The sequence below is a fragment of the Dermacentor silvarum genome, chromosome 8 (assembly GCF_013339745.2).
Source record: "Dermacentor silvarum isolate Dsil-2018 chromosome 8, BIME_Dsil_1.4, whole genome shotgun sequence".
Lineage (NCBI taxonomy): Eukaryota > Metazoa > Arthropoda > Arachnida > Ixodida > Ixodidae > Dermacentor > Dermacentor silvarum.
In genome coordinates this window covers 20,608,398-20,618,267 of record NC_051161.1, presented here as the reverse complement: position 1 = coordinate 20,618,267, position 9,870 = coordinate 20,608,398, and the positions used below count along the sequence as shown (strand labels likewise).

The window sequence follows — 9,870 nt, the reverse complement described above, 5'->3', positions numbered from 1 at the left end:
AATGCCTTTCGAGCAGGTAACGTTTTCGTCTAGGAAGGCATGAGGATGACTTTGTAGTGGGCTAGGTCGGATTAAGAATTAGGAGTCATTTAGCCTACATCTAGGAAGACACTATCCAATTCGCAAGTGAAACCGAGAACGAACTAAACTTTATAACGAGAAAGGCGTTTGAAAATGCGTACTTGCGCAATGCTCGTGGTTTGCTTAGTTCGTGTCTTTTGCTTTGACGTGGTTTTAATTACTAGGTTATTTCCTGTGTTAATCCTGACATCCTGTTTGTATCACATGCAACTTCCTTTCCCTTTCACAATGCCAGACGGGGACGTTAAGGATTTAAAAGAGGACGGTGATTCTTTTCCCCTGACGTCATTCGGAATTAGGCAGAATGTGCTTAACAGAACTAGGACTTTCTTCCGATGATTAAGAAGACAAGTTCAAGCTACAAAAGCGCGCACGAACACATCTTCCTTGCTCATGACGTTATATATTACCGGCTTTTTCCGAGAAAGAAGTGTGTTGATTGTGAACGCTTACTGCCTAAGCACCTAATATGTTAATAGGATGCTCACCTAAACGGCCACTGCCCAGGTGCCGAAGACAAAGGTAGGTCAGAGTGCAAAAAATTGCGCAACCGGCAGACGAGTAGCCAAGGTAACGGAATGTCAACCGGGCGCCGATTTTATCGATGCTCATTCCACCCAGCAGGTTTCCAGCGGCGATGCCTGAGGAAAAAGAAAAAAAAAAAAACGCCTGAAAGGTCAAGGCTTCCACTTTATCAAGCTACATCAATCTGTTGCCTCGGGCAGTTGAACCCCTTCAGACAAGCGCCCACATCTGTGGACGCGACCTATTTTTGCCATGTCTGTGCAGTGGTAGCAAGGAATAGAGCACAAACATTAAGCTTAGGGTAAATTCAACATTCCGCTAATCTATATTACTGCCATTTTATTTCTTAGTGATAAGTGTCAGTACAGAGCACCGCTCTGTTGAAGGCATTACCGTGTTTTACGTGACGTTTGACGTGGGACAGTTCGGTAGAAAACTCGAAATATTTTTTCTTCGTTTTTGATATACCTGTGGCCAACAAATAACTTGTGCATGTAATTCGAGCGGGTGATTTAATCATTTTTATTAAGAAACGTAGCATGAATGACTTCACAGTATTCAAACATTTAGTTACTCTGTAATTACGATAACTCATCATAAATTGTACGAAGTCATTCTACAACATTGATTTGCTTTCAGAGGAGTCTCAAGCACCCTGGCATAAAATTATGTTTCTCACGTGTATCGACGGTCAATCCTAATGCGTGTCTGACGGGGTTAAGCTACTCAGCAACCACACTTGATTACAGCAACGTGATCTATCGGAACAACCCGAAAGCACAATCGAGGGCTAAGGATAATGCGATAGGGAAAGGCGTACAACGTTGATCGGCCTCTACAGCAGTGTCCTGGCTGATTTCAATGACGCGAACGCTTTCATCCTCATACCAGGGCATCGCCACACAAGCGGCGTTGTCAAGGAAGTGTTGCATGACAAAGGTGAATAAATTTTCCTATCTACATTGGCCAAAGCGAACATGAAACACTAAACACTAAACAATACGCCCAATCCTACGCTCTCTAAAGCAATATACTAGAGAGGCGCGCAAAACAGCAGACACAACTCACCGAGACCTTCGAAAGCCGAGCCCAAGATGCACATCATCGAAGCTGCCGTCCCAGGTGTAGAGGCCCGCTTGGCGAACACAGTCATGGCAGAGTAGGCAAGAGGAAAGATGGCGCCGCCCGCGATATCCACAATGAGCCCGTACCAGGGGTTGACAAGGTACGAGTAGCCGATGAACTTGATTGAGAACGCCAGCAAGGCCGCCGAGTAAGAAAAGAAGTACCCGACGCGCTCGAGTATTGTCTTGGAGATGAAGAAGAGCGGCACCTCCACGCACAAGCTCATCACCGTGTTGGTCAGGCCAATCATCAGCTTCGAGGCGTGCAGGTCTTCCAGGTACCATGTGCTGAAGGACCAGACGACACCCATGAGGGCGCCTACTATGAACGTCCACGCGGTGAACAGCACGATCTCGACGTCGCAGAACAGGATCGCGATGTCCCTGAGAAAGTTCACGGACAAGTCTGCCGTACGCAAGCGGGGCATGCAGCATATGAGGATTATGTCCAAAGCCATGACGGCCGCGAATAGATAGAAGCCCGGTTTGTAGTCGGTGTAGGATGAGTCACTGGCTTCGTCGATCATGAATCCTATCAGAGGGCTCACGACGCCCCAACTGACGGTGCCCCAGAGACGCTGGCGCCCGAAAGCGTTCACGTTGTCACCCAGCAGCTCGCAGACGGCAGCATCAGTGACGGTGTACAGTGTTGCCGAGGTCGCCCAAGCGACGACGACCGAAATGGTGTAGATCCAGAATTTGCCCTCGTACGGGGTGGCATCGCATGGACAACGCAGGGCGGCATAAGTGTCACTGACATTAACCGACAGATTGACGCATATTTTGGACACGTCACTTAAATTAACCAGAGTGTCCGAAGCACTCGTGACGTTGATTGAATAGTCATCTTCAATCACTGTTAGGTTGCAGGAAATCGGGGCGCTTTCGCGAGCTCCGGAGACAACGCAAGAGGCCGAACTCGCGTTTGAAACCATCAGCTGACTAGAGTTGCAGTTTAGGTAACCTGTGAACGAACTATCGGTGTGGGCCTTGATGCTGGGGCTGAAGAAAACAACCCCATGGGACATGACCAAGATGGTTTGAAGGAAGACGATGACGGCGGTGGCGTTTTGCGTCCGGTCGATGACAAATCCGCACAGAGGCTTTATGATGACGGCGGCCAATGGCGTTAGGGAGAAGATGACAGCGATCATGGCAGCGTTGATTCCTATCTGTCGCCCGATCACGGCCAGGTACGGGTACACGCATGCTTGTCCTGAAAAAGTGCACATGAAAAAGAGAACATTCGTGACATCAGACGATGTACAACTTACACGCAACCGTTAGCGAAAGCGAAAATTTCATAGTTTTAAAGGTTTCGTCGAGAACGAGGCCAGAATTGCATTCAGTAAAGCCTCGCCTTCTAGGTACTCTGACAAAGACGTTCTACCAGCTGCAGTGATTAGGTGGATATGGCGCTTTGCTGCTGAGCACGATATGCCGCGGGTTCGATTCCGGCTGCGGTACCCGCATATGGATGGGGGCACAAGGCTATACGCTCATGTATTCCGAGATTTAGATGTACGTTAAATTGCCCCCCACGTGGTTAAAATTAATTCGGAGCACTTTATACCACGGTGTTTCTCAATACCCATCATGAAATTTTGGAAGGTTAAACTCCACAATATCTTAAAAGAACGTTATCAAGTGCTGCCCACTACTAGGAGGATCACAAGTCACCCGTGATGCCTCTGTGTCCACACCATCATGCAAGAGATAAAATGGCAGTGGCGAACGGATGAGTGAAGTGATACAGATATGTCTGAGCTGCCTGGAAAACAAATATGGATAACTGCAGCGAACTGTCAGGTCATGATACCTAAATGACTTACAACCCATCCCAGAGTTTTAGCGAGTCATCCAGTTCCCGAACCGGCATGCACTGTTAGAACATCTAACTTGTGGACCTTGTGCACGAGTCACACTGCTCGATTATGATGGCCCTCAAAGCCAGCAGGTGAGAACCAGGTTTTGTACTAGCTTCCTACCTCGGTATAGAGCTATAAAGCTACCGTCTGTCATAGCATAAAACCGGCTGTCAATCAAGCCGTCAGAGAACATGCATTCCAGGAATGGAAAGCCTACGTGCATGGTTTTCGTAGACAACGCTAGGTTCGACATAAGTCTAGTTGCTGCAAATGTGCACAAAACATAATATGAATTTCCCTCCAGTCAAAATTATATAGCCTGCGTAGTTGTTCGTTTTTTGAACGGCCCGAAGATTTAAGACAGTGCGTAGAACGCGCTGGTCAAGAAAGCATTCATTTAATGTTCATGATCTGTCACAAAGTCGTTCTCAATGCGCCCACTTGATGGGAAAGCAGAATCTCAACGGCTGTCTGCTCACAAATGTGCCCGGCGACCGGGTTCGTCCTATAGCTGCTTTTTTTTTTGTTTTTTTTTTTTTTTGCCTAACGAATGCAGCCGAGAGAAAGTCGGAGTGAGAAAAGCGGGAATGCAGGAAGGTTAACCATAATAGAATTCAATCTGTTTGCGATGAGCTCGGGGAACGGGGCAAAGAGATACACACACAGAATTAAGAAGCAAGGCAGAAAAGAGAACGAAAGAACGATGAGGTGTCATACTCGCGGGGGAGGAGGCCTCCGAGTTCCCGCAAAGACAGCACAGACCGAAATTTCGAGCGGGAGCGAGTCTAGGCGTTTCCGTGCGCCCACAAAAGACCACTCTGTAGTCAGAATTTCAGCTAAGACCTTACGTTATATATCTCTGTCTAGACTGCCTATGATCGTACAATTTCACCACATTGCATCAACTTCAGGTTAGTTCGAACAGAATTTCAGTGGGAAGTCTTAAATGTCACAGGTGTCCTATCTTAAGAAGAGCAGCGCAGCGCTCATTTCCATGTGCACCGGTTACAGATGGGAATCACTCCCGTCACCACTGCAGGCGTGTATATCTATCTGCAGAAGAAAGCCGCTTCTCGGCAGCAGAGGCGCCTGTAAAATCTTTTGCAGAGCAGCGAGTTACCAGCTCGACGCATATCAAAGTCTCAGAATATAGCTCAGATTGCGTAGCATGATTACGGGGACGCAACGCGGCCACTTTACGTACAGGGTTGTCCACTCTTAGTACGAACACGGCGCAGCGTCGCCGTGTCTAACCGAAAGTAACCTTCCGAGATCCAATAGGAGGCGAGTTCCGGGAGAAATTCGTTACAGAAATTCTCAAAATTCTCCCGGCTGCCGGGAGAATAGGCACTGCATATAACTAAAATATCTCCACGAGTACCTCCAATAGCAGCACCAGCATAAGAAGCTGCTGACACAAAGCAGCGACGACAGTGGACTTGCATATATATGCACGCAAAAGAGTAAACTACTCACGAAAGTTCGTGCCACATACCTGCGAGGTATAGGAAGAAGTGGGCCTTCAGCGGCAGCAGCTGCCTGTTGACGGACTCCGGCAGGCATCGGGTCCAGCAGGATTCCATCGCCACAGTGTGATTGTCCCTGGGAAGCGGAGGAAAACTTAGCGTGAACTTAGCATATGCGCTCGCATAAGCTAACATGAAACGCAACGGAAAAGGTCAAAAGATCAGCACCTGAGAAGGTAAGCGTGCTAAACGAGGCTCGAACTATCCAAATGTCCATCGACCGCTTCAGGCCGAAAGCCGACCACGCTCATACATACTACAGCGGACGCGAGAAATCGTTAGGCTTTGTTCGTGGACCGAGCGTCAAGCCTGGGCGCGCTGACATATGCGCTAGGGGGCTCGGTAGAATGCACGTGGTCGCTATCGCTTCTGCACCGCCCTGACGCTTATCACCGCTCGGTCGCATCACCGCGTGGTAGCCGAAGGGCGCTAGACATCAGAGGGACAGCGTACAAATGCCATCGACAAACGATAAAAAAGAAAGATAGCAAGCAAGGTGTATATTTATCAAGCGGAAGCCGCCGTCGCAAACGGTAGATACTTTGGCCCAAAGCTTTGTGGATGGCGCGTGTGACGTACGCGGAATCCATAGTCGGTGTAGGCTGCTGACATCCCGCTCCGTAGCCACCTGCACTTAACGGCTCCGCCTGCCGCTTCACTGTCAAATTTGATGAAGGTGACGACATAATACAGAGCGTTTCTCATGCACGAGACCACAGGCAACCGTTTCCGAGCGAACACTGCTCGGGTTTACGGGTCGTCGCTCGTCAACCGCCGACAGCTGTCGTCTTTCTCCGTCTTCCTTTTTTATTTCAATAAGCTTTTTTTTTGTAACATGAATCAAATGGCCATGAGAACAAGCCATAATTTCCTGTAGCGCGCGCATGTTGATAGAACATTGCGTGTATGCACCGCACGCTGAAGAAGTAAAATTAAATCTTAGGGTTTTACGTGCCAAACGCAGGATCTGATTAAGAGGCAGGCCACATTGGGAGGCACGCATTAATAGGCACGCCAACTTTGACCACCTGAGGGTCTTTCACCTGCACTGGATGCCACGGCACGCGGGCGCTTTTAAAAACATTCCGCCCGAGCGAGGGAGGAGTGGGGGATGCAAGAATGCACCAGAATGAAGACGGCGCGCACACTGTGCAATGCATACAGCCACAGAAGTGGCTGTATACATAGCACCGACTCATCGTGGCAAAAGCAAGCTAACAGACGCTGCGTGAAATGTTCTGGTTCCAGAAAGAAGTCCGTAAACTTTCACTTGTATGCGTAGCCGATGGAAAAGAGAAGACACGTGCACCTACGTTGAGACAGCAGCTACAAATAAGATTTCACTAATTACGCGCGGTGTCAACCGAGAGAAGTTGTACCGCGGTATCTGAACTGTATCTTATGTCTACGTCTATGAGTTTCGATTGATCGGCACACTAACACATAATTTGACTGCCTGCTTAGTTCATTCGTTTCCAGCGTATTCAATACTTTTTCAACACACAACGCACTGAACGTCAACTTCAACCGCAATTTAAGCGCTTCATGACCCGGGCCTTCGAGATGGCTTCATCGAATCCAGCAGTTATAGGGTGCACTAAAACTGCTCGATAATAAAATGTTTCCTCTCTACTCAATATAGAGCAATGCATGCCAAGTCGAGAAAGAGTGAAACATGAGTGGTACACAAAGTTCGGTACGCATTTATCAGCTTTACTTCTGCTTTCAGCCGCGCCAACAAACAGCGGACGACAGCTTAATTTAGACAAGAGTAATGCTTCGATCGCTTTTTTACGTGTCTCCACTTTCCGAACAGTGCCAGAATAGGTGGTTTTGTTGACTGGCTAATACCTAATTCAAGCAACACATAGTCTTTGTGCGGAGCAAAATAGTAAAGGCATGTATCTTCCGTAAACGCGCAGCTGCCGGTGTCGGCTCGGCCGCTTATGCGGTTTCGTAATTGCATTGTCGGGTTTTGTGCGCCTCACGTCGACGATGGCGACGCGGCAACGTTTACGTTTTAGCGACACCTTCAGCTCTTCTCTTCAGTCGAGAGGCAAGCAGTAACAGCATCTTATCATGGTGCTGAAAACTTGCTGTGTTGGCATGTTGCAAGCGAGCGCCACTGCAGCGATCGCTTTCGTAGACCAACATTTTTTGTCTGTCTTGCGGCCCCGCGATGCTATAATCTATAAAGGCTGATTCACACTAGGCCGACAGGGCACCGATTTTGGTCTGCCGACTGTTGGCGGCAACGTTTTCCTTTCTTTAAACCGTTGGCCACAGCGTTTCCCGTCCTGGAAACTGCTCGCGTCATCAGTCGGCAGACCAAAATCGTTCTCGTGTCGGCGTAGTTTGAATCAGCCTTAATGCTGCGTAATACGGTGGCGGCGTTCAGTCGGGCGTCACCGAACGTTTCCCTCGCTTCCTTCCCTTTCACTGCTCCGGAAAGTGACCCGCCGTTCGGCTGGGGCGTGCATTCTCGGACTCAGTCCTGATGCGTCTTGCCATCCGATTTGGAGGACGGGATAGACCGCCCGAATTCACCATAAGTTACCTGTCTCCTCGTCGAGCTCGTTTTGTGCTATCCACAATCACAGAGTGTAACCAAGGGCCTTGACCAACTGCCAAGGTTTGTTTGTGTGGACCAATGTACCTTCGCGTCACTTTCAAGTGGATGCCAAGTCGTCCTTTCACCAAAGGCAAAGTGTGAACTCTGTATCGTGAAATACGTGTTGTGGGTCGGGATGCTGCGGAGATGACGCTGTGTACTGGAGAACTCAAAGTGACGATACTTTCGTTCGCAAAAGAATGCTCACAAAAGAAGAAACAACGGAATGGACCACGAGGTAACGGGCCGTTCAGAGGTAAGTATAGTGCTCTAGCCAAGGTAATTCAGCGCTTTGCAAGAGATTCTGTTTAAAACTAAACGCGTTAATTGCCGCTGTTGCGACACTTTTGTTTATAATGCTAATCGAAGTGATGCGTTCCACTAGGCGATGAACTTTTAGATCTGCAGCGGCATGTACTCGCCTGAGAAAAATTATACCCACCGCACGGCTTCCGCGTTAAAGCGGAAGCTTTAGCTCGGGCCCAACTCCGCGATGCGGCCTATTCAAATAAATGCGTGCTAAACGCAGAAACGCTTTTCTGAGATACCCCCAGGACCAATTTTAATCAAATTTGTTGGATTTGAGAGATAAAAATGACTTCTAGGGACTTTTGGAAGCAGAATTTCGATTTAGGGCCTGAATTGTTTTTTTAATTTTCAAAAATGCGAAAGTTCTAGAAAAAATAGAAGCACGAAGTTTACAAATTAATAGCTCTGTATCAAGAAGAGCTATCGCGGTTCTGTAAACGGCATCCATTAGATCATTCAAAGCGAGCGGACAAATTCGATATGTAAATTTATATCTTAAGTGAATTTGTTACGTTGTGTACAAGGGTTCTGCAAAAGCTGTATTTCCATATTACTAACTTTTTTGAGATTCATGCATAATATATCAATTTCGTCCGCTTTACATGTACTATTACAAGCAATGCACGGAATCGGGATATCGTTTTTCATTGCTGAGTTACAGAGTTCTAAACTTGATGATCTCGTTTTCTGAAAATTTGCTATTTTTGCCAATTTTTAATAAAAGATTGACAACCTCAATCGAAAATTGTTTAAGATTTTAAGTTTTTCTTCTAAATGCAACAAACCTCGTCAAATTTGGTGCAGTGGTTGCCGAGAAGAACGATTTCGCTTTTTACATCTTGTGTAATCTTTTACAACTGTGTGAATGAATAATGAACTGAACTGAACTGAACTGAACATGTACTTAGGGGAATCCGAGCTAAAGCTTCCTCTGAAAGCGGAATTTCTTCTGCACCTATGAATACAACTTGAAATTAAGGACTGTAGTTGAAACTTGGCATTGCAAACTTCCACATACATTCGTCAATTTTAGTTTGTGCGTCTGAATTACGAATAAATTCAGTTTTTGGTGCAGTTTGCATAAGCATTCGGTCGCTTGGAGCCCGGTTTCCGTGTCACTAGGTTTTAGCATTGAAAATATACAAACCTTGGCGCGTAGATCACGCTGTGGCAACCCTGTCTGCAAAATATCCAACGTCTGCACGGCGCGAAAACAGCTGAAACTTCAAACCGAAACCTACGCGCTCTTCCTCTCGAGGGAGACGTGCTTTTGGCCAGAGAGTCACGGTCACACGCACAAATGCCTCTGCGTAAGACTCATTGCCTGCAGCGCCACCGATTATTGCACGTGACTTCGTAATATCGTCCAATGCAGAACGTGCAGTACTGCCAGTGAGAGCCCGCCGTGCAGCGAAAAGATTAAGAGAATTTAAAGCGGGGTTCGCGACGCAGACGTGACGCTGTCCGTCAGCACCTGTATCATATGGGAGAAGGCAGTGGAGAAATGTCGCCTGCGGACTCTTGTCGAAGCAGAAGGAGTGGATGCCCATGTTGGCAGTGAAGCTCCCCTCCTGGCAGCACGGCAACGCGACATTTCAATTTCTCCTACGTCCTCTAATAATGAAACAGTTCGAAAAAGGGACATTGTCTGGACGTGTTTGTGACGGCATTCGTTGCGACGTGTCCACAGCTAAAGAATACGTCTATCAGGAGTCACGAGCAACTGGTACAGGAGATAAAAAGGGCTAAGTATGATGTCGTTACTCATGAAAAAAGAAAGTCGCAGTTTCGCCCGAAAGGCGAAGCATAGATTGCTATAGCAGAGA

General features: G+C 47.5%; 2 protein-coding genes across 7 annotated transcripts in view; one reads left to right on the top strand and one right to left on the bottom strand.

The window, feature by feature from the left end:
- LOC119460752 (major facilitator superfamily domain-containing protein 6) overlaps window positions 1–9,870 on the bottom strand; it is a 43,305-nt gene that overhangs the window by 16,750 nt on the left and 16,685 nt on the right. For 5 of the 6 annotated variants that reach the window (XR_007468305.1, XM_037721831.2, XM_037721832.2 and 2 more), the window contains exons 2-4: window positions 5,094–5,200; window positions 1,675–2,946; window positions 570–722 (exon numbers count right to left, since the gene is read on the bottom strand). Coding sequence is in view for 5 of the 6 variants with exons in the window: in XM_037721831.2 (XP_037577759.1) it covers window positions 570–722; window positions 1,675–2,946; window positions 5,094–5,200 (1,532 nt within the window). In the remaining variant the exon portion in view is untranslated. Of the gene's footprint in view, window positions 1–569; window positions 723–1,674; window positions 2,947–5,093; window positions 5,201–5,292; window positions 5,869–9,870 lie in introns of those variants that run through there. The other variant, XM_037721833.2, reaches the window with a different exon arrangement.
- The window catches only part of LOC125947450 (uncharacterized), a 273,425-nt gene continuing 270,633 nt past the window's right edge, over window positions 7,079–9,870 (top strand). The window contains exon 1 of the mRNA XM_049672196.1: window positions 7,079–7,991. Within this exon, the coding sequence (XP_049528153.1) occupies window positions 7,962–7,991 (30 nt within the window). The 5' untranslated portion in view covers window positions 7,079–7,961. The remainder of the gene's footprint in view (window positions 7,992–9,870) is intronic.